The 24937-nt window shown below is 42.1% G+C and overlaps 1 protein-coding gene across 3 annotated transcripts in view; it reads left to right on the forward strand.

Annotated features, from left to right (window-relative positions):
• IPCEF1 (interaction protein for cytohesin exchange factors 1) overlaps positions 1-24937 on the forward strand; it is a 60190-nt gene that overhangs the window by 16372 nt on the left and 18881 nt on the right. For 2 of the 3 annotated variants that reach the window (XM_076333823.1, XM_076333824.1), the window contains exons 3-8: positions 5918-5954; positions 6630-6799; positions 15385-15458; positions 17085-17156; positions 20140-20201; positions 23918-24006. In XM_076333823.1, the coding sequence (XP_076189938.1) occupies positions 5918-5954; positions 6630-6799; positions 15385-15458; positions 17085-17156; positions 20140-20201; positions 23918-24006 (504 nt within the window). Of the gene's footprint in view, positions 1-5917; positions 5955-5990; positions 6149-6629; positions 6800-15384; positions 15459-17084; positions 17157-20139; positions 20202-23917; positions 24007-24937 lie in introns of those variants that run through there. The other variant, XM_076333825.1, reaches the window with a different exon arrangement.

Here is a 24937-nt window from a genome sequence, read left to right on the forward strand (position 1 = left end):
AAGTGGTGAGACTGCCACAGGCTGTCCCAGTTCTGCTTTAAGGATGAAATGAAGTCATCTGTATGGGCCTGATGCCAGGGGTGCCCTCACTTCCAAGTCCTACCCCTCAATAGATGAGAAAGCAGTAACTTAGGATACATGAACTTAGCAAAGGATTTTCTTAGCCACATGTCTGTCTAACCCTTGAGAAGCTTAGATGAACTGTTGATCATAGCTGCCTTTGGTGCCTTCTCAGACTCACGCATTGTGGGTCGAACTTCATGAGATATGAAGTCTGGTCTTCAGTATTAGCCCAATGCCCCTGCTTTTACTTGTAGAACAATTTTTTTTCTTTCCCTTGAAACAGCCTCATACACCTGTTTCACCCCATTTTTTTCTCTTGGGGAGTTTGCAGGCTGCAAGCCCCTCAGTCTCTAGGCAGAAGCACCCCCTGGGGTGACGATCCTCGACTGTTCCTGGCAGCTCCCCAGAGGGATGCTGCCCACCCGAGTTTGGTTCCCAGAGACAATTGCTCAAGGCCACCTATTTGGAATGGAGGCTGGAAACATGTAGCCCCCATGCTATATATTTGCCAATCCTTGCTGTCAGGCAAGGACAAGATAAGGGGAGCCACAGGGGTGTGGGCCCAAGGAAGCTCTAGCAGCTTCTAATGATTGTGATCAGCTGCCCCCGACCCAGGGTGCCTGGAGCCTTTGATGCAGCTCCCTCTGATTAGGGAGGGTCAAGCATCCTTTAACTGGTGCTCAGGAGGGACCTATCTAAGAGCCAGGCCCAGAGCACAGCCAACAGACCCAGCAGTTTGTGCAGTGGGGTGTGAAGAAGGAGTGAAGTAAAGGGGCCTCAGTTGAAATTGTGCTGCTGTAACAGTCTTAGACATGGTGGTAACAGGGCAGTTTCCCCAATAGACATGGGAGCAGCTGTCTCTGCTAGGGCAAAGACTTCCACACAGACTGAGCTTCAGATGGCAGATGCAGCCTTCCAAGTCTCAGACTGCAGGAAGTGCCTGGGACCTCTCTCTGAGGCCAGGAGAGATGGCCCTTAGCCCTGCAGGAGGTGCGCTGTCTTGGAGGAGCTGTGCTGGCAAGTGGAGGAGATAGGGGAGGAAGTGAAAAGGCTGTGCAGCATCAGAGAAAATGAAAGGGAGATAGACAGGCTCTGAGACACAACAGCTTGAAGAACCTCAGTCCCCACCTGCAATGGAGAAGCAAGCAGTGTCTACCCCCACTATCAAAGTAAGCAAAACCTCTGGAGAAGGGGAAGGATGGAAGTTGATGACTTCTAGTACCAAGAGGAAGGCTCCTGCCCCACCTAAGAACTTGTAACTGCAAAATAGGTTGACTGCCCTCAAAACTGAAGAGAAGCCAGATGTGCCTACTCGCAAAGGACCTGGTTCACCTAACTGTAAACCATGCAAGGCTACCAGGAAGAAATGGTGAGTCATCACAATGGGTGATTCCCTGCTGTGGGTGACAGAGGCACCCATCTGTAGGCCTGACCGACCATCTAGAGAGGTTTTCTGCCTGGCAGGGGCCAGGATCCAGGATGTTGTGGAGGGACTGCCAAAGCCTGTCCAGCCTTCTGACTTCCACCCCCTACTGTTATTCCATGTGAGCACAAATGATACTGCTAGAGGAAACCAGTATATGCTGGGGGCCACCCAGCTGGAAAGCAGCTTTGCAGAAAAGGACCTGGGAGTCTTGGTGGACATCAAGTTGAACATGAGCCAGCAACGTGCCCTTGCTGCAACGAAGGCAAATAGTATCCTTGGCTGCATTAGACAAAGTATTGCCAGCAGGTCAAGAGAGGTGATCCTTCCCCTTTACTCAGTGCTGGTGAGGCCACACCTGGAGCACTGTGTCCAGTTCTGGGCTCCCCAGTACAAGAGAGACAGGCACATACTGGAGAGAGTCCAATGAAGGGCCACAAGGATGATTAAGGGACTGGAGCATCTAATATATGAGGAAAGACTGAGTGGGCTGGGACTGTTTAGCTTGGAGAACAGGCTCAGGGGGATCTTATTAATGCATGTAAATACCTGAAGGCAGGGTGCAAAGATGGTGGAGCCAGGTTTTTTTCAGCGGTGCCCAGTGACAGGACCAGAAGCAATGGGCACAAACTGAAACACAGGAGGTTCCCTCTGAATGTCAGGAAACACTTTTGTATTGTGAGGGTGACTGAGCACTGTCACAGGTTGTCCAGAGAGGCTGTGGGGTCTCCATCCTTGGAGATACTCAAAAGCTGTCTGGACATGGTCCTGGACAACTGGCTGTAGGTGGCCTTGCTTGAGTGGGAGGGTTGGACTAAATGACCTCCAGAAGTTCCTCCCAACCTCAACCATACTGTGATTCTGTGGAAAAATAGGATCTCTAAACTGACAGAAGTCTCTCACCGAAGTTGTCACTTCTCGTATGTTTTTGGTCATCGGTGGAGCCTGCCTGGCACAGAAGTGGCTGTGAACAACGCTCAGTTGTACAGCTCCCTTTGCAACTGGCTCATGGGTGTATTTGCCAAGTGGAGGAGTAATGGATAGCAAGCTTGAAGCCTGCATTGTCCTGCAGGATCACTAGCCCATCCTGTTCAGTCCTCAGGTCTCAGTAAACTGATGAGTAAACCAAAACCTACCAAAAAAGATTAAAAGCTACCCTGTATTGCCAGCCTTGCACAAAAATGATGACCCTCCTAAAGCTGCAAGTTAACTGTAACGTTTTGCATTTATTTCAGAGCTTTCTGAGGATTATTGCTCTCAGATTTTCCCTGGTAACAAGAAGAGCTAGAAATAGATCTGATTTCTTTGGCTTGTTTTTCAGTTGAACCTGTGATAATGAAATAAATAATTTGCCATCAGGAAATTGAGATTTACAGAGAAACATCCACCATTGCCAGAAGCATAGTAAAATCATGACGTTTGGTTCAGTTTCAGGTTGTTCCAGTGACTATGTCTGGTAGTTACAGTACATTCACATCTGAAGCTGCTGTTACGCCCCTGGTCGGTACCATTGGTTTTACTGGCAATAACTCTGCCGTCCACAGTTTTCTCTTTGTTCTGCACTGGTGTTAATGTCTCCTACTAGGAGTGAAACTTGAAAGTATCATCTCTTAATCAATGTTCACCCAGGTTCACTGAAATGAAAGATTGTTGACTCTCATAAGCCAGTTTTCAGAGGCGGAAACTTTAATTTACTTCTTGAGGAAAGGTTTGCCACTGGAGACTTGCTAATGTGTTGTATTCTCATGGAAAACTGAATCCAAATCCTGCTGGTGAGGCATTTTATGAATTTTGTGGTAGATTCATTTAAATATAGGTTTTCTATTGGTTTAAGGTATTTTTTTTCAGTTTTACTGAAAACTGTTTGTTTATTTCATAAAATATCTGTCTGACTCCAAACACTGGTGCTTTAGAGAAAGAGGTTGCTTTTGTTTGTTCATAAATCAACAAAATTTGGGAAGGCAATTTTGTGAATAACACTGGATTTCATTGCTGGGATTAGAGGTTTCTCTTGTGCAGAACAGAACAGATGTTTTTTATAAGATGATGCTGGGCTTCTGAACAGCACTAAAAACATTTAAAAGTTGCTGAATTCCAGATTTAGGATCAATCTGTTGAAAATTTACTTCAGCTTTCAGGAATACTGGGAAAGAAAACCAGAAATGTATCTTAATTCAGGAAATCTCACTCAGCAATGATTTTATTACAGATTTATCATTGATTTTATCCAGGCAAACTAGACGCAGTGGTGGCTGGGGAAACTGCCCTTCCTTCCCCCGTTAATTTCCCAACTCCTCCCACAAAATATGAAGAGATGGGGATCCATCACCCCTGTCAACTTGCAGCAGGATACCATCATTGCTGCTGAATAATAAATGCACATTTGTAAGTTCTTTTTGCTACCCCGAACTCTTACTAGGTAATCAGTGTTTTCCTTAGTCTGTATATAAAGTGGACCCTAACAGATGATTTACATAATATGGATATTAACCCTTTCTTGACAGATGAGCCATAGACCATGTTATTTTGTGTTAGGCCATCAGTAAGGTTAGTGGAAAGATCTACTTCTTCCTCGGTTGTTTACGGAGAGCCACATCCTGTCTCAGTATTGCTGCTCTTGTTGTACAACTTTATGTTGGTTAAAGATGAAATGACCCCACTGTAGTATCATGGCAAAGATGTGACGTTGCCCCACTACATAGTTTTTGTGCAAGGAGAGCTGATTCCTATTTGTTTTTCTTAATATCACTTTGGGTAGCTCTAAAGGAAAGTAATTAGTGTGACTGCATGACCCATTGATTCACTGAGGCCATATATTGTTTCCACGTGTCCTAAATAGGGCGTTGCTTTCTTTGGAATGAAGACACAAAAGGTGGCCCATATAGGATGGGGAAATAGCGGAGCCTCCAATAGAGCCGCTGTGTTTTCTCATTGCTTTTCTTTGTCTGTTGTCATGGAGAATATTCTGAGAGAGAGAGAGGCAGTGGTAGAATTTAAAAGAAAAAAAAAGGAAAGAAAAAAAAAGGAAAAAATAATACGTGATGATTAAGCAGGAGTCTGGGATTATTCATTCCTGGTGAAGCCTCCCACAAATGAGTTGTTCAGGTCATCTCAAATAGGCACCAGATAAGTGCACAACTGCAGTATGCGGTTCTGCACTCTGTGATACATGCTACAAAGATCACTGGTTAGAGAAAGTTCTAGCACTTGTAAATACTCGTGGCAGTGGTCTCTTCTATTACTGTTTCCAGATGGTGTAGCTTTACTCCCCTTTAATTCGCCTGTGAGAAAAAGCCATCAAATCCTTCAAGAATGATATGAAATGGGGTTTTGTTTTCCTGAAAAGCCGGCTGGCTAGGCATAGGGGCTGCATTAGGGATGTTCACAGCGTAGCTCTGCAGCGGATCAGGTAGCTACCGGCTTTGCATAGCAACGTTGTGGCCAAGCATATTAAATCATACGTCACCTTATTCAGCATTTGTCATCTGGAGGCTTCAAAACCTTCCTAAAAATAGAAAAAGGTGAATGCTTTTGTTCCCATGCTCGAGATGGAAAGGTTGAGGCAAAGAGAAGTCAAGTGCTTTGTCCACAATCGCACAACCAACCAGCCTGTCTGGGGAGAATTTACTCCAAAAACCAGACTTTACCTTTCTAATGACCTCTTTCTTGGTCCGTGGTCTTCTGTTTTAGTTTCATTTTCTATGTGTTTGTGTGGGATGAAATATATAGACTGCAAATGAGTAAATATAAATCAATTGTGTTATTTTTGCAGTGACTAAAACTCTCATATATGTCATGGCAAACTTCTGGCATATTTATGTTTTATGGTTTGAATAATCTGCCAGGTTTGTGTGTGTGTGTGTTTGTTTTAAGAAAAATATTATGAAACTCTTACATAGGGGGAAATACATTCTCTGCACTAAATAAAAAAAAGAGAGGAGTGGAAAATCCAATATTTTTTCTTTTTTTCAGGATTGCTTAGAATGAACTAAAGGACAATCAAACACCTGGCATGTATTTTTAATCTCCCCACGTTTGTAAATCTCCCTCGTGGAGCGTAACGAAGCATTAAAATGCTGGAGTTCTAACTTCTATTTTTTAACTTCTGAACACAGAATACAATTCAGGCAAACACATAGCAAAGTGGAAGCTGCCCGTGGGTGTGAAACAGGAAGCGCTAGTAGATAGACACATGTATAATAGAGTTACGTTTGCTCTTGCTTAACTAGATATACATCAATTTTAATTAACACGCTTTATGCTTCAGCTACTAACGTCCCTTCAGCAGTGAGTGGGTTATGCGTTTCCACCCTGCATATACCACCAGCATCACCACCACGTCCTTCTCTAGCTTCCCCCTCCCCTTTCTACACAAATGTTGCAACACAATCTGAAATTTCCTCTTTTCTTTCCTTCCTGCATTTCTTGCAGGTTCCCTTGCGTCAGAAGACAAAAAAGAAAAGTCAAGGTAATGAGAGATTGTTTTCTCTTTTCTCTTCTGGGTTCTTCTTTTGTTATTTTCTTAGTATGTCTTATTCTTGGGAGGGTGAGGATTTTATACTGCTACTCAGCTGGTGGAAGGCTGCTTTTTAACTCCACTGATTTTTGCACCGATTCTGAGAAAAATGACAACGGGCTGTTCCTTTGGACTAAATCCTTGTGGTATGTTAATTGAATCAAAGCTGGAAATCAGTGAGGTAGAATGAGCTGCATGCGCATACCCATACACACACACACTAGCGTTTTTCATGTACTTGGCATAATAGTTTTCTCTAGCTGACTTAAATAGATGTATTCTTTTCAGTGCAGCTGTGTGAAGGGAAATATATGCATGCTTCTCTTAAAAGGATCAAAGGATGTAGTTTTAATTTACAAAAACTCATGTATGGTTATCTTAGCATTAATTAGTGTCTGTATTATCTGTAGCTTACTATTTTGTTTCTGCACATCAGAATGCCTTTCAAATGAATGTGTGTTACTCTCATAGCCATCATAAAACTGAACGACTTCTAAGGCTATTTTAAGATATGCTTGGACGACTCGCTGAGGTTACTAAGTAAGGTTGATATCTTTAATTGGCAGCAACATCTTTCCTGGTAATGCACTTTTAAATAAGCAGAACACTGTATTTTTAATGGCACAGGGTTCTTTATAATGAGCCGACGGAGGATATCGTGTAAAGAGCTGGGGCAAGCTGATTGCCAAGGATGGCTCTACAAAAAGAAGGAAAAAGGAGCTTTCATTGGCAACAAATGGAAAAAGTTCTGGTGTGTGCTGAAGGAGTCATCGCTGTATTGGTACAGCAGTCAGCTGGTGAGTACAGCGTCCATCCAGCTCTGGGTGGCGGGCAAGCAGCATCTGCTGGCACAGAGAGAAAGGGAGCTGGGCTCACAATTTAAATGCACCCTGGAGACGTACAAAAGACTGGGTTTATTTCTCAGCCCTGGCATTTCTTATAATCTGGGAAGTGTCTATGCAAATGTGAAACATGCAGAAAACTATGTGTTTTCTAGTTCAGTAAGTACTTGTGAAATGTTAACTTGCTGTCCGTTCTGCCCTTTAAAGAGCTGCTCTTTGCAGGCATTGGTGGCATTTGAATTTGGGAAAGGTTTTCCTGGGTTAGGCAGTTTGCAGACACTCACTATCAAGACTCAAAACAGGAATGCTTCTTCACTTCTAATTAGTTTAATTTTCAGAAGTCTCTCTCTTGCTCCTCTCTCCATCCCCTTCCACGCCGAGATTAATCAGTTTATTTGTTTGCTTTTTGGTTTGGGTTTTTTTTCCCCTCCTTTTTTTTCTTTCTTTTTTCCCCAGTTTGCACTGGTAGGGTTGCAGGTATGACCACTGTCAGTTGGTGATGTTTTTACTCCTCGTCTTGCTGATGTCTCATCCAGAGCATTGTAATTAAAGGTTCTCATGTTCTGTCGAATTTTAACTTCCTGCTCTGATGAATCAATGCTAAAAGTCAAATCTGCAGGAGGACACAGTGCTTTGAATTCAAGGTCCAGCTTTCTGTTCAGAGGATGAGCTGTCCTCAGGACAGCCCGTATAGACAGCATTTCTCTTCCTGCTGATCCAGCCCAAATAGCCTACTCCATTTACAGTGTGAGTTTGAGACGAAGAACAGCAGGCCCTGAATTCCTGTAATCAACTGAAGAACTAGGAATTAAAAAATGAAAAAGGGTGGGTGGGCAGGAAGACATAGTGAGAAATCCAGAGTAACCCTTTTAATGAAAGGTTGTGGCTGAGTGCAAAGCAGCAGTGAGTCCTAGGGAACAGCTGACTTTACTCCAGGCTGTTTGCTACAGCTCGGCTTGATTGGGCAGAGATGGTGTCTTGCCCATCCTAGGAAGATTCAGACATAATTATTCTCTTCACTTTGCTCTCTTGCACTGCTACCTCTAAAAAAGCTCCTATCACATTCAAATGATGGACTGACAGAGCCCAGAATTGGGGTGTGCAGAGGATTAGGGGACGCCAGCCACAACATAGGTTGAAACTGAGCAGCTTCAGTGTGGAATTGTGGACGGGCATCAGGTTTCCTAAATGCAAATGGCCGGCTCTGGAAATCAACATCTCCCAGGCCCAGCAAAGGATGAAAGATTAAAGAAACCCTTATTAATTCTTAGACCATTTTAAGAATTTAAATGCAATCTGGATTGTTTCCACTTGTTTATTTCTGTTGCAGTAATCCCCATTAAAAATCTTGCTGTTTCATTCAAGTTACAAATAAAATAGCTTAAACCATTAAAAAAAAAAAAAAAATCCTAAACAAAACTTTACTCATGTAAAGAGTATTTCACATTCTCCCTTCAGTTGTGGGTACAATGTTGGGGTTTTTTTAACAGAATAAAAACTTTGACCTTTCTTAAATGGCATTTAAAGATGGTATTAGCTATTCTTTTTTGGGGGAAAAGTGAAAACAACTCTGCTGGTCTTGGGCTGTTGTTTTTTGTGGTGTTGTGGCAGTCTGATTTAGCTTCTTTTCAAGACCAAGTCAAATACATGCATGAGAGACAAAGAAAGAAAGAAAAGAAAAGAAAAAAAAAAAAGGTTTTGTTTTTCCAATGCTTGCAATATTTCTGCTTGAAAGATATGGCCTGGCAGGTATACTCATCAGTTGCATTAATACCCTGCAAACCCTTATTAGCATTGACTATTCTAAATCACTGCTTGGAGTTATACTTCTGGCCAAGCAGTGTTAAGAAAGGCGAGCTGGCTGGCTGACATGAAGTTGGGAGGCAATAAAATGAGGCAAGACTAGGCAAATTTTGCATTCCGGGCGGAGAAGGGTGGTGGGGGAGAGGAGGAAAGTCGTCCAGTTCCTTTACTTGTTGTGGCCTGGCTAAATTCCCCTCTTGTGATCCAGAGAAGCCATGGTCGTGCTGATCCCAGTGCTACTAGACAGCACTTGCCATTTGGGTGAATTCATCCTTTTGGTTCATGCCTGCTCTCCTGCTGTCACTGATGACCCAAAATGAACAAGGCTGAAGAACAGGTGGCAGCCTCATTCCAGTTTATTTCACATATTCTAAAGAGCTCATATGGCTTCAAAATACTGTGGGCTTATGTCAGCCCTGACTTCTCACCTATCACAGTTCTTGTAAACATGCTAGCTGGTAGCACCTCTTTGCTTTCAATTTCTGCTGACTTTTGCACACTATTTTGCATTAAAAACCTGAGGTTTCTTTGGACAACTTAAACTGCAACCTCTGCATGATTGTAGATTCAGGCAACGTTTGCAGAATGGCAGTAACTAGGGGGTGTGGGAAGGAGAGGAGGTGTCCTTTGCTAAGATCTGCTTATTTAAATTGATGAGACCAGAGCCATGCTCAGAGTCATATCTGAGATGAATCAGACCCGTTGTGTTTTCACAGATATTTTCACCTCTAGATTGATAAAGCAGAAGTAGCAGCGACATATTCACTGGCTTGCTTGATATTTCTTTTTACTGCTGTACCTGGCTTGGCTTTAATACTGTCTGCACTTCCAGTGCCTTCAGTGGAGTCAATCCTTGGTCCCAACGGGCCATCCAAGATGACGATCTTAAGTTCATAGTTGTGTTGAAAGAGGAGGAGTCCTGCTCCTCATGTGCCCGAGGCTTCCTGTGACAGGCCCTCTTCGGGGCTAAAGTGAAAGATGGGTGGTGGTGGAGGAGCGGGGCTGAGGTCGAAGCAACCGGGGCACGCTGGCTGCCTGTAGCTCTGCCCAACCAGTTTCATTCCTGTGAGAAATGAGCGTGTTTTGTTCGCAGCTGTGTGGAAACCACAGTCAACCAGACACTGGCAACTGTAGCATAGCAACAGGGTGCTGGACCTAACCTTTTTTTTCTAATGGAGATGGAGAAAATCGGGAGTGGGTGGGATTTGTACGGGAATGTGCGTTGTCCCGGATTTGGGTAGGTAACCTCAGCTGACATCGTGTTCTTGGTGAAGTCTGTCTTCAGGCGCCTCCAAAGCTCTGGATGTTTCTGTCGCTCTGATTTAATTTGCCTTCAAGCCCCTCTGGTTCTTGCACATGAGGCAGATTGGGGGAGGAGATATAGGACACTTGTGGTGACATTTGCAGACAGTAGCTCCTTCAATTCAATGTAAAATACATTGTGAAAGCCACAGCTCAAAAGAAAAAATAATAAAATGTCGAGAAGGGTCAGCAACAGCTGATCAGACACCCCGAGAGTCAAGCTTCTCCTTCACTGAAAGCAAACCAGACCACACAGGCAAATCCAAATTAGCTTTTGACCAGCTAGCTGAGGTACTGGGAGTGGTGAAGTTAGGGCCCCAGTGGTCTCAGCAGACTTGGGTAGACTGCCCTGAAACCTCTTCCCACGTACGCTTGCTCTTTCTATAAAACATGGATACTACATGAGGCAGGTAAACTTTTGTTTGCAGCATGGATGCACCCCCATCCTGGGGAGGGGAAGCTGTTTGGACTAGGAAGAAACACAGAAGGGTTGGTTTTGCCATGGAAACACAGAAAATGTCAGAAAATGAATGTGAGCCGTCAGACTTTCTGGGTGCATTCAAGAACACCAGATTCCTTGGACAACTGCTTTTCGTTAGCGTTTAGTTCCCTCTTTCGAGTACTGCTCTCTGCAGGCAGCTGCCTTGAAGAGAAGTGTTTAAAGAGGACAGTGTGTCATCCTGTCTGTCCCTTTAGCAGTTTTAGTTCCCATACTGAAATCCTGGAGGGAATCACTACTCCTGCATACGAAGAGGGGTAGAGGGAGAAGATCGTCACATATAATTCCAAGCTCCTGGCTCCTTGGGCTTGTTGCGACTATGTTGGATAGTGTTGGCTGGAAAGGGACAGAGGACTAAACGCCTCTGTCTTGTGGGCCTTTAGGATAGCTCGGCTGGTTTTCCAAGTAGAGTTGAAATACGGTTTTGCAGGATGTGTTAATGATGGTTGTCATGGGGATTCAGCTGAAAAGAAATATAAATATAAAATCAAAGGGTTTTAGGCTGTGATCTACTGTCACTATTTATCTTTGGGTTTTTTTTCCCCGTTCACTGCATTTAAATTGGTCCTCAATCCAATAGCTTTGTCAGGAGCTGTGTAATTGCAGTCTTTTAAAACAGAAACCTTTCACCTTTGAGTTATAGTTGCTGCTTACATGAATGATAAGAAGTCATTGATGTTGGTTGACTGTGCCCAGGGCTTTGGGGACCTCTGGTCCAATATGTTACACAAATTTTTCACAGTCCTGTACGTTGCCTCACTGGTATACTTGGCAGAGAGAAAAAAGGCTAAAAAGGCTTGAGGACTTGAACTGCTCCTGGGTCTTCTGGGGACTGCGCTGAAACACTGTGATGAAGCCATCAGGAGTACCCTGAATGGCAGACTGGAGCTGTTCCACAATAACTAGATATTTTCAATTTACAGCACTATTTCTTAAAATCTTTCTGCATCATTACATTCACTTTAAATATTGAAAAAGGTCTATTAAATGATTTACTAAATCTCCTAAAGCCACAAAATTTAGACAACGTATTGAGGCAAGCTAAAAAGGACATTAGACTCTTTCATTGGATTCATGCATTACGTTTCATAAATGTTTGAATTTTTTTTGAGTGAAAAGCTTTTTCTGTGAAAAAGTGGTTACTTTCTTTTTTGCCCCAAGCATTTGCAGAGACTGTTATTATTGAAATGATTTTCCTACAATTGGGCATAGCAAAAAGTGCAGATTTATCTGTTAGGCTAACCTGCATAAAAACCACGAGAGATAACAGCTTATTCTTTTAAACATCCTGATTAAATAGGAAACAGGTCAAGGTTCTTTTGATCTGAGTTTTCTAGGGTTATTTTACAGCATTGCAATAAAATCTGAAGGACGTTTGAGTGAAATGTGTGAGTTAAATAATAGCATGCTTAAAGTCACATTAAAGATAACATTTCAGAGAAAAGAAAACATTTAGGACTTCTATACACTCTAATGTTTTAAAATGTCATTTTTATCCCACGAATGACTGAAAAGATGACTTCCACATGTTTTGTTCCTAGTGGTTATTTGGAATTCTATTTGCTGACTGTAATAATGCTTATAAGGTTTTACTGTTATGTTTTGTTTTCCTTTTTTCCTTCCTTTTTTCTGATAATTATGGAACTACATACCCATCAAAGCCCTGTTTTCTGTTACATAGATGGCACATCTGAGATGTGTACCAATAGTGCATTAAAAAAAAAAAAAGACATGTGGTTCCTAAAATTCACAGCATTATCCTCCTTCCTTTCACTCATACATAAATGAGCAAATGTGAAATCACTGACAGAATTCATATAAAGCCTGACTACATTGAACACAATCTTTCACCAACTGGAACATGCCAAATACTGCATAAGAACTCTGGAGATTTCTCTGTTGTAAAACTGGTAAATGTAAATTACTGAAATCAAAGCCTACAGACCTATTTCCATTAGCAATTTAGAGAGTATTCCTCTAATTTAGATACTCATTGGATATGTCAGTGGTTCAAGTCCAAGTTCCATCCCCACATGGGTGGAAGCACCCCAGGTGAGTGTCCCCACACTGGCTCACAGGATCCTGATAATTCAGTAGCCCAATACAAAATCTGAATGATCAAATATTTGTATAAAGTAAAACTGAATTGACAGCAGAGACAGTGACTTATCTAATGGCGTTGCGTGGACTTAATCTCCTCATGAGTGTCTGTGCAGCACCCTAAGCAATTTATGGGATGCAGTCTAGACCAATGACTACTGCACCAATAGATGAAACTGGCTGAGCTGTGATTGCAGTCATAACATGTAAGGCCAACCCCCGCCTCCCCAAACCCTAGTCATCCACTCACCCACATGATGGTTTACCTAGCTCAGGCCATGGATTTATTGGTGTGTGAGTGAGAAGGTAGCTGGGTATATTCCTTTTTACAGGGTCTTTATTTTTTTTTTTAAACCGGGCTTATCGATGGATGCTGCAGAGAAATAACTGGCATTGCATATGTTTCTCATCCAGCAATGTGTGTAATTATGGCTTTGATACCCCATGAACTGGTTTTTTGAAGTTGGTCTCTGGTGTTCTTAGACTGGTCTTGGGAAACGAACAGGAATTTCAGTGTTCTTGCTGCACTCGTTCTAGTAAGTGACCACTCTTTTTGGTACAGAACCGCAGGATAGTACATCCTCTATCTTTAGTGCAATGCAGCCCATGAATAGAGCTCCTCCTTTACTCACCCCTTCTCATTTGCTCATCCCTAATATACTTAGTGTACTACGGATCTGGGATGAAAATACTAGCTCAAGGTCTAACTGATTGAAATATACATTAAAAAAACAAACCACCTTTTAAAAAGTCTTGTTACTTTTTTCTTTAGTTAATTGTTATTTTTTCTCAATGAGATTAGTCTCACTAAATTCCAACTTGTGGAATGGAAACAAAAGCTCCCCAAGCCAGGCTCTAAACAAGTTTGACACGTACAAATATAATCAGAGAAAGTTAAGAACCCACAGCTGCAAATAAGCACATTTCTGTACAAATGAAGTCACGTTGCAAAATCAAGATTTTTTTTTTTTTTTTTTTTGTCCTGGAGCAGGCAAAACCATTTATTGGGGAAGATGCAAAATATAAACCTCTCATATGAATATTTAATCCATTTAAACTGCAGGAATGATGGTTATGCCATGATTTATTGTATACCAAAGAAGAGATATGCAGAGGTGTGGGGAAGCCACTCACTGAAAAATCCATTCTGTATCCATATTTCAGTTCTCAGAGATTCATACTTCTAAGCATTAAAGCTCAAAGACTTGTCTCGATGAACATCTTTTTATAGTATCTTCATATTCATGCATAATGTGACTTGAGATGCTGTCAGTCATCTTCATTTATCCTCTGTCTTTGTAATTGTGTATATTTTACCTGCTTTAACTTGGTGTACATTTTCAGAATTTTAATGTGCCCAGGGATAAGGGCTGGGAGCAGCAAAAAAAGTGATTCAGGAATGAACGCTTTCTGTATTTTGGAAAGTACAGTTTTTCCTGACATTATGTGCTACAGACTTTTGTCTACATTATTGCTCCTTTTAGGAAGAGTCCTAGTCCTATTGCAGCTGATCGGGTGAATGTATATAGATGTAGTAAAGGAAGACGTTTCAGCTGCAGGCAGCAAGAACTGGGATTTGAGGCTAACTGGTAACTTCAGTTTTGCTGGAGCCACTCTCTGACACAGAGTCCAGCTGACTCGGAAAGGAGATGCCAATGCTCAGTAAACCCTCTCCTGTCCAGAAAGGGGTGACTGCATATAAACAGTGTACTGTAAATGTCTGCCTGGCTTTTGCTACCTCCTGTACCATGCCTGAAAATTTCTCAGGGGGAGTGATAGCTGGGTGGCCAAAGCCATCTGAGGCTGGTTTGCAGCGTTTAACAACAGCTCAGCTGCGGGGGACCACCCCCTTGCACTGTTTCACCTCCTGGCGTGGGAGCAGCCTGTATTGCCTCTGCCTTGCTCACGTACAGGTGTATATAGGTGACCCTACGAAATGGTCCATGTTACAGTTACCCAGGGGAGACGCTCCTCGGTCTCTACTTAGGATCATTTTGGGTCACTTTTGAATCCCCGTCGCTGTAGACGTGTATTTTCCAAATGTACATAGATCATTATATGTGGTGCTGTTACGCATCTGTGTAACACGCGTGCATGCTGTATAACGTAACAAATGCTCCTTTGAGACTGTATGTAACATCCAGACCTGGATGGATGATATAACCCTTATTCATTCTCTCTTGTGTCATCTGTCTCTTTTGAGAGGCTTCTGTTTTAGAGCTGAGGTTCAGTAGTTTCATTTTCTGGGGTCTATGCACAAAGCGTGGCGGGTCTCTTTGTCAAAAGAAGTTGTGTGATCACTGATGGCTGCAAAGGAATCGGGTTCCTCCACCTTGCCCCTGTTTTTAGCCCTGGTTTGATCCAAACCTAAATTTTGCCCTTGACAATTTCAGACTCCGGACTAGACTTATGACTTACTCATGAATCTTAGATAAGGATGCTCTGATACAAATGCTTCGAGGTGAGGAGGAAGGGGGGAATCTTCCTCAGCACTATTGTAGGACTTGAGGATCCTTCCTCTTTCAGGTGCTTTGCTATTTGGAAGTGTACAACAAATCCCATGCTCACACTCTGCCACTTGCACAGACAGGAGTGGTGGCTTTCTAGCATCCAGGACTTGCACAAAGAGTAGCTGGTACAGCAATATTTCTTGTTCCCAAATACCAGCCAAAACATTGGGTGTTAATCTGTCCCCATGGTGATGAGCATATATTTTCACACTACAAAAAGCTGTCAAAACCAAGCACTTGTGTGTTAAATATCGTTGAGCATTGGAGTCTAGTAGTTTACCAATTGGTTGATGTGGTGATTTTAATTTTTTTTTTTTTTACTGCAGGCTGAAAAAGCAGAAGGATTCATCAGACTTCCAGACTTCAGTGTGGACCGAGCCACTGAATGCAAAAAAAAGCAGTAAGTTTATCTCTTGCCCTCAGTTTTGCATGATTTTCACAATGTTGCAAGGAATTGAATCTCAGTAGTGCCTGACAATGGAGCTGTGGGGAGCTCTTCTGTGTTGTACAAATAATGAGTTATTAATTGAGCTACTGAAAGAAAACCATATTGCAAAAACATTTTTGAAAATTCTCTGCCAGATGCGCTCTGTTAAAACTACAAATAAAAAAGTAGATCAGTATGCCAAATGCTTTTTCTTTTTTTTCCTTCTCTTTCACTGATTATGAGTAAGTTGTATTCTATCTTAGATACCTTCTCTTAGGTGGGGAGGTCAACAGTGGTGCAAGTAATGCTGCTTCCCTCCGAGTTGGGACTAATCTTTAGGCTGCTGTGGTGCAACTTTGTTTAGCAGGGTACAAATTTCAAAATATTCTCTCCAAACTCCATATGCAGCACTGACTTCCAGCTGCTTCTGAGTACATTTCAAAGGTTTGGAGGGGTGTTGCTGCTGTTCAAAGTTATGAAGATCAGCGTGGTTTCTATTCTGTCCCTCAAGAGAGAGCCTTCGTTCTTCTGTTCGGGTCTCATGCTGACATTAGCTGTAGGTGTTTTTGAGACTAACTGTGGGCTTGACTCCTCCAAAGAAAGGGGACAGCTATTTTGAATATGGGGAGCTTCATTTTGTTTTCTCAGAGGGAAGGTTGAGTCACATAGTACAAGACCACGAGAAAATGTTGCCCTTCACTTCTGCAGCTGTTGGCTGTCAGTGACTGGGAGGAAAACACATGCTCATCACTTATTGGGGATGGGGTAAGTTAGGAGAACTGTCAGGATTGACTGGGGCTGCTGGGGTCCAGTCAAATAGTGTGTGCTTCCACAGGACAGAGTCACTCATCTAATGAGGAACAAAAGAGGGAAGCCACACAGTCTCAGGGTTGGAGACTATGTTTTAGGAAAAAAAAACCTTCTGAAAAATCTTACTGATGGCTATTCAACTAAAGCATAGTCTGGGGCTGAGATCAACAGGTTAACTATGGGCATGTCAAGGGACTACCTCCATTTTCTTTGTTTCAAACCTGTTGCCTAGTTGCCTTTTCGGTGCCTCCTAAAACTTGTCTTGGAAAAGACAGTGAAGAGTCAATCCCTATTCACCCGCTGCATGCCGCCTGTGATTTTATTGTACTATACCTCCCTTCTCTCAACTATCAGTTTCCCATGCTGTGGGGTCTTAGCCTGATTAATCACTCACGGAAGCTGTTCCATACCTTGGGTCACCCCTGGCGCTTTCTCTGAACCTTTTCCAGGTTTACTATGCTTTTCTGAGCTGGGGAAGCAAAGCTGCACACAGTATTTGAGATGTGGGCACGCAACTGACTTATGTAAAGGCATAATGAAGGTCTTTGTTTTATTCTTCATTCCTTCCTTTTTAGTTCCTGTAGTTTGTACCCTCTGAATAATGTGTGGCCTAGGAAATGAGCTAAAAATAGACTAGAGTTTTAAGGAAAGAGCTATATGGATGGATAAGCTGATCTGGATTAATAGAGTGGAGTGAATAAATATTTTAAATAATTAATTCAGCTATTTTTTTCTTTTCTTATGTAAACTAGTTTTCTTCACATATCTTCTATTTTTCTTTTCTTAAAGTGCTATTAAGATCAGCCACCCACAGATCAAGACGTTTTATTTTGCGGCAGAAAATGTTCTGGAAATGAACACGTAAGTAGGAGCGATTGGCCGTGTTTCATCCTGTCTCATGCCTGAGGACATCCTTTGAAAGTTAATTCTCTCACTGTCAAGCAATTGTTGACAAAGTTATTCAGGGAATTACTGAGTCTGTTTTGTTTTCTAGTCATTGTATAGAAGGAAAATATTGCGATTTGTTCACTAATGATAGTTGAAATCAGAATCACATTATTAGCCTGATTTTGATACTAATCTTCCCGACATTTGCTGGTATAAATTCCTTTCCATTAGAGAGGTGCAAAGATTTGATAGCAAGTTCATCACCTTGGGAGAAGTGAGGGAAGAAAGGAAAGAGAGGGAAAAGCTTAATATAGTTTTGTCCCAGAAGTGATCTAGGACTAGAATATAATATTGTCTGCTTTCAGAGCAGCATGTCAGTTAACAAGGAGGGTTAAAGGGATAGAAAGGGCTGTTTCTTTAATGTAAGTAAGCATTTACTTCACCGCCAAACTATGTTGCAGTTAAATGATCCTCATGACAGATCAGAAATTTTCTTTCCACAAATGTCCATAAGAACAATAATTCATTCATGCAGTTTTTAATGCAAGAAGTAAATATGGATATGAAACTGCCATTTAGAAACCACTGAGCTATCAGAAATAGATATTACTTGCTATTGATCCAGTTTTGGCTGATTTAGATACATCTAGTATCTTCTTTGTCTTTTTTACTTCAGATTGCAGTCTGTTCATAATGCTATTGCATTAAATGGCCAAATGCCGGATTACAAAGCGGTATAATTTAAATGGGAAGAGAGCTCCTATGATAGTCAGGTCAGGATTTTAATTATGGCTCTGCTGGTGACCTTTTGAGATTCTTCATATGGCATTGACTGCTCTTTTCCTCTATAAATGGGAGACCTCATTACATATTTACCACAACAGAAAAGGATAGAGGTTGAGAGAACGTGTGTGACCTTCCGAAAGGGCTGTAGATACAGAAATGTACAATACTGCAGTAGTGCATGTACATATATATTCATAAATCTGTACTCTATAGATGCGTACAAGTAAATATAGATGGAAAGAACATGTTGCCCTTTGCAGCTTGGAGCAGCGCAGAGCATACTGGTGGGGAGACAACCATCTGTTTCTGTATCGCCGTGTTTCCTACCGGAGCTCCTGAACGGAATGAGAAGTTCTTGAGGCAGATGAGCTGAGGATGGCTTAGAATGAGGGACTGCTGGACAGGAATATTTCTGTAGAGAGAGTAACCCTGGTTGAGAAAGAAGAGAGGGAAGGATGTAGGGAGAAGGAAAAGGAAAATTAGAACTAATGGAGGACATTAGTGAGTGCTAGCAGCCAGTTTGGAGCCCAGCTGGAAATTCTCAGTGTCTTAATGACACTTTTGAAATGTTTAGTCTCATGTGAGTGAGACTATGAAGCCCATGCAGGTGTCCCAGTTCTTATGCCCCCAGAATGATTTTCTTCAAACTCCACTTCTTGAGTAAATTTCATTTTGGCTTAAAGCTCAGTAGCCTAGCATTAAAGCAGCTTGCATTATACTGCACTAATACTAATTCCTCACTGTTGTAACTGATGATGTTTTCCTTGGCAAAGTATAAAATACATGCATTTAATACATAAAGTACACGCATACTCACGCATATGTCAAAACAGACTAAAAGACATCTGTTCTCTTGGCTCCAGTTCCACAAATACATATGCATGCGAGTGGTTCCACTGAACTCACTGGGGCATTGGCGTGTGTCGAGTTACCGGTGTGCATAAATGCTTGATGGATCATGACCTTTCATAACTCTTCATGCATATATATCTATGAAATCAACAGTGGATTTATTAATACAGTAATTTTCTTCATTAATTTAGCATGTATTTGCCATTGTCACGCACACATGAGAAGTAAACGTGTGCTGGCTAGCTGCATGCATTTACCTGTCCTGTTGCACAATGTTACTAGTGATCTGTCTGACCTTGTGGTTAATGAAGTCCTGTATTTTTTAGCAAACCTTTTCTTTTGTTTAGATTTTTTTAATTTAAAAAATCATTCTGTTATGATTAGCTGTTAGAATAAAGTCAATAATCCACTCACAGAAATGACACTTTGTTTTCTTGAATTGTTATGTGGTTCTATTGTTCATACTGCAGTTTAAAAATCCAGTCACTTTGACACTGATCTTACTAGCAACTTTCCCATTGCTTCAGTAGAATCAAGATCAGACGCAATGTTTTTTCAGAGTTATGAATCTTAATTCCTGCCCTTCATACATTCCCTATTTAGGCCTTGAGTTTCAATCTGAAAGGCTTGAGCTTTTTTAGTTGTTAGTTTCTTAAAACCTTAATAGATCTGAATGACCTACAGGCAAACACAATATACAAAAAGTATATCCAGGGATTGTTTCTAGCACTAGAAAAATGCAGCCACCTGGAAGAGAAATGAAAAAACCCTGTTAGTATCTTAAAGCAACACAGGAAGTGAGACTTACTAAAACCAAAAGTACATCAGGGGTTAAAGAAAGCAGTATATAATGGTCAGAAAATCTAGTTTTAAATGTCTTAGATTCGTAGACTGTGCTACAGTAGCTTTGACCCAGGGCAGCTGGCATCATCTTCTATGGCTCCTGTGCCTTTTGCTTCATCTCAGGTGAAAGATGACACCTCGACAGCAGGACTAAGCCACTGACACTGTGTTATAGCACACATACTTTTCCTTTAGCTTCCACGAATGCAACTCCTTGGGCATCAGCAGTGCTTTTTTCAGGATCAGGGAAAGATGTCCTAGGCAACTAGTCCTGCTCACCATGGGGAATATTAGTATTCAGGTGACTGGTGCCTTTCTAGAGGGTGCTCTAAGAAATAGAAGGAAACTTTGACATTTAGTCTTCAGGTTAATGAAAAAAGATGTAGTAACGTAGAACACACCTGAAAGGGGCAAAACTCTATCCGAACAGCATGCAAGTATCCCTAACTCTATATTCCCCCTGTTTCAAACACAGGTGGCTAAGCAAGCTGGGGATGGCTGTAGACCCTCAGGCACCCAACGGGAAGAATGAGGAAGGTATGCTCCTAACGGTCGTTTCAGTGTGTAACTACATCATGTTCTTCACAGTTTTTGCTTGGCCAAATTTTTGTCAGCTCTTTTCTTTCTTTTAAATTGTCAACTTGGGTCTGTCTATCAACTGAGCTCAGAGAAACCACACTGACACAGCACAGACTAATCACAGAAAAAGAAACAATGGTGAGAAACAGTGCCACTGAGAGACACTCAGTGACCTTGTGAGAGGTGTGTAACTACTTTCTGGCAGTTTGCTGGCTTGCTATGCCTACCAAGTGTGAAGAGAAACAGCTGTGCTACTCCGGGTTTTGAGTTGGTAAAGTGTATTACAGGATTTGTGCTACGGCCCGGGAGCTCGCTAGCTTGGGAACATCTTGTGCAATGTAGACCTGTCCCTACTGTCTCCTCCATTTCTGGGGGTTTCAACAACAGTAATGTTAGGGGGGTGGGGGTGGTAGTGGTGTACTGAAGCCTACAATTTCCTTCAGAGCCAAGCCCAAGAGTTCATTATGGAATGAGTAATTTTAAAAGTTCCTTAACAATTTATTTATTGTTTAATTTGCACACTGACGTAACACAGCTTTTTGGTGGGAGGATACTTGCACTCGAATCACAAATCTGGGTAGAGGACAAAGCAAGGCACCTGTCAGAGCACTTGGAAAAGCTGCTGGTGAGGACACGCGTGATGGGAGCTGGTTTAGAACGAGAAGCGCTGTGGGTAGTGTTATGTTAGCAAACCGGGGATGAACTCTGACCTGAGGAATATGTATCTTCTTCTGGGTTTCTGACTCCCCATTTTTAGAGTATTGGTACCCAGTGCCTTTTTTAGAACGGCTCAGGTTGTGAAGGAGCTGGCATTATGAAGAAGAAACTGGCATTTGTAGTAGTATGAACACTTAGGTGATGCAACCATTTTGTCTAAGCACTAAAATGTTCCTCTCTGCATCCCTCCTGCTGTTTCCCAGAATAAGGTTGTGGTTTATGTCCAGGCTTTGGACATGTAATGCCATTATTGATTAGTCTGATCTGGCTCTGTTTATACTCTGGCTCCGTTTATACTCTGCCATTAAAAGCAGCTTTGGGGCTGGTAAACATAGATACCACCGATTTCTGGAGATTCAGCATGTCTCATCAATTTCTTTGTTTTCAGTTCATGGTTCCTCTTTTTATTTCTTATCAGGAAACATTAATTCCCATACCCCCAAATTCCTCCAAAATGCCTGTGTCCTCTTTGAACCCAATTTTGTATCAAAACAGTCTGAGATAATTAGGATAAAGGGCTATATTGAGTATTAGGCTGTGTAGCAAGAACTGCATGGTAATTGTACTTGGGGAGAAAGTGTCCAAACATGTTGTCCATGTTTTCACAAAGGAGGAGTTTGATGATGAAGATGAAGATGCTCATAATTCTATACATGAAAAATATTTTTTTTTAAAGCCTCAAAAAATGCAGTATTGGTTGTGTTGGCTGCGTTGAGAATTATAAAACAGTTCAAAATGAGTAAGCCCACTAATTTAATTAAAAAAAAAAGACAGAAAGATACAAAATAATCCACTCAATAACCTCTGCAGCAGGTTATCTAATTACCCTGCAATAAACATAACATAGCCAAGACTTCTTCAGCTTTTAAATCTGGTGGCCCATTTCCCCTTCAGAAAAAGGCACTCTGATTCTGGTGTCAAACACCACCTCATCTTTCCACATGTGTTTTGTCACAGGTGCTCCAGCAGCTGCCTTGAGCGTGGGTTCAGCACCCCACTGACATGCCTGGGTGGACGTGCCCTTGCAGAGGCACTGCTATGTTTCAGAAAAATGCTGTCATTACCCACAGTCACTTCTGTTCCTGCTGACCTGGTTCTCCCCTCTGTATCACACCCCATAACTTTTCAGGAGGGTCTTGGCTCTTGTTGTGGCAGTTCTTGTGTATTCATCTACTTCCTATGCATTTTAACATCCCCCAAACCCAATTTGCCTATTTAGAGTATCAGAAACAGCTGTTGATTCTTTTTCAGTTCTTCTGTGTGCCTAAAAGGGGAGCTGTAGAAACAATAAGCTCTTTACTAAGAGTTATTCAAGAAGGCATTAACAGAGCCTTAGAATTTGATATAGGCCTTATTGCAGCCAGTCTCAGTCCTTTATGCTAAGATGTGCCAGCACATATTTCCAGTAAACAGAATAGCATCTATGCTATTAAAAAACCCCTATAGTTCTGCAAACAGTATGGGGAGAAAAAGTAATGAATCTCTTTAAGTTTCATTTTGTTAACATCTTGGAAACCTCTCTCTCATGTATAAAATTCTTCTCTCTTAAAACTTTGTTCCCCTAACACTGTGCTTATTAACCTCCCCAAATGACCTGCACAAAAAGAAAGTGTGCGGGTATTAATTTAGTTAAAAGATGAGATAACCTTTTAAATAAGGTGATTTCCCAGAGACCGTGCTAACAGACTGCTTTCTAGTGGTGTGAACCCATGAAGTCCAGCTCTTACAAAGTACTCCCAGAACATAAACAGCCCTCGCCGGCTTGGGGAGAGAGCTGGGGGGTTGCTTCCACTGGAGAAACCCAGCTGCTCTTGGCCAGCCCAAGCTGCTGCGTGCAGCCGGCGGAGGGAGAGGGAGTGCAGAGTGCCAGCTCCGTGGAGACCACAGGGGCAGCCTCTGCTCTTGTGACACTCATGTTGTCCTCATTAAGCTCTGACTATGTCTTTGCAACCTTTCATGTCCTCAGCTCAGCTGGGTGGCGGTGAGCGCTGTCACCCTTCACACATGATGCAGGGCAGGATGCAAGCACTTGCCTCCCATAAAGGTTGGATGTGAAAGGCTGATGCGTGCTGGGAGATTTAGCAGAGGGAAGTGATCTTGCCCAGTGGTTACAGCCAGGCCCTGAGAATAGGAACCAGCAACTTACTGCCTCCCCTTTTGTGTGTCTCATTTTATCAATGATTATCACTTCATCTAATCCACTTTTAAAAAGCATCTGAAAAAATGCTTTTACCTGCTACATAGGCAGTTGAAAGAAATGACATGACTGCCTCTTTGCCACATGTCAAGAGGTACTGAGGCTCTATCAGCTTGCTTTTTATTTAAAAGAAAGATGAGTGGCGTGTATAGTCCTAGAGTGCTGTGTTTACTTTTAGCATTAGCTCTGCACATGTACTGCCATGCTGCATGGCGTGCCTATGTGAGTTACCGTGTGGTGACAGAAGACTCTCATGAGGCTGCTCTATGGATTCCAAAGCACCATGCGAGCAATCTGTCTTCTCCAAAATTGCAGCCAAAACAGCAATGCCTGTTGCTAGCTCCAGGAAAAATTACTGGTTACAGAGATTAAGGGACAGCGTCTACTACTTGCAACAGGTCTCCCTAACTTATACCACGAATGAGGGAGCCTTCCTTTTAAAGGTTGCAAAGGGAGGAAAAATCCCCACCCCAAACCTATTTGTGAAGCTATCTAGAGCAGTGCCACCTAGTGTTTCCTGCCATAGCAAATTAGCAATTTTTTGACTTAGGAAAAAAAGAAAGAAAAAAGGTTGCCATGAAGTAGTGTAGCGTTACCACAAGTGGGTTAATTTGCACTGTAGGGAGACACTGACTTGTTACAGCGTGGTCCTCAGCCCAGAACATCCGACTTGGTGATCTTTGGTTACCACAGCACTGTGAGGAATAAATGAGTGTTGGTCTAACACCTTGTTTTTGCTCATTTTCCATGTCTGCCTCAGAATGCTACAGTGAAAGTGAACATGATGATCCAGAAATAACAGACACACCACCTCCCCCCTACACAGTCCAACCGCCACCTCCTCCCTCGGTAAGTGTTACAGTAATTAGCTTGTTTCTAGTTGCTAGCCAGTTGGAACAAAACTTTCTTGAGGTGGTGGACCTTTGAGGAATAACCTAAAACAGCGACTGGAAATGTTCACCCTGTGTACCTGTGAAATGAGGATGCACTGACTGCCCCTGCCCCGTGGCAGAAAACGCAGTTATTGCAGCCCGCGCTGCTGGGAGCCTCGCGCTGCAAAGAGCAGCTCCCTCAGATGGAGGTATATTTATCTTGCTGGAGAAAGGAAAGTGTCACTCTACCTCGTACACAAGCTCTGTCTATTCTTTACAAGGTTTTTAACACACTGCTTAACCTAGTTTTTCATACTATTATTTTTTTTTTTAACCAGTCTCAAATCTTCTTTCTTTTTGTGACCCCGGTGGCATCATCCAACAGATTTGTATTTATTTATTTGAGTGAGCTGTTCTTAAGACCGCTGAATTTGAAGCTGCTTTTGTGGCAGTGAAGAGAAGTGAAGGGAAAGAGGCCTCTTCTTACAGCAGTAAAATCGGTTCTTTTCCTCTACCTCTGAAAAATAGACTATAAAAAAAGAAAATAAGCATCCTCCCAAAATCTATACTATTTTTCTCTCTTGCTGTATTCATCCAGAATATTCCTCCCCGCCTCACTTCATTTCATAAATTAGAATAAGCACTATGCACCCTCATGTGTCTAATCAAATTGACTCGCCTAATTATTAGCCACTTATCGCCCTATTAATCTTGTTTCTATATTGTTGCTTTTCCCGGTGATCTCATATCCCCTTACATGTGCTTTAAGATACGAGGTTTACTTAATTCTGTGTTTAGAAATGAGTAATCTGGTTTGGGAGGGTAATGCAGCTGAAATAAGGAATCCTGAGTTCAAGCCTTTCCCTTCCCCAGCTGAAAGTTAACATCGAGGGGTATGCAGTAATATA

The sequence above is a fragment of the Aptenodytes patagonicus genome, chromosome 3, assembly GCF_965638725.1.
Source record: "Aptenodytes patagonicus chromosome 3, bAptPat1.pri.cur, whole genome shotgun sequence".
In the NCBI taxonomy this organism is placed as follows: domain Eukaryota; kingdom Metazoa; phylum Chordata; class Aves; order Sphenisciformes; family Spheniscidae; genus Aptenodytes; species Aptenodytes patagonicus.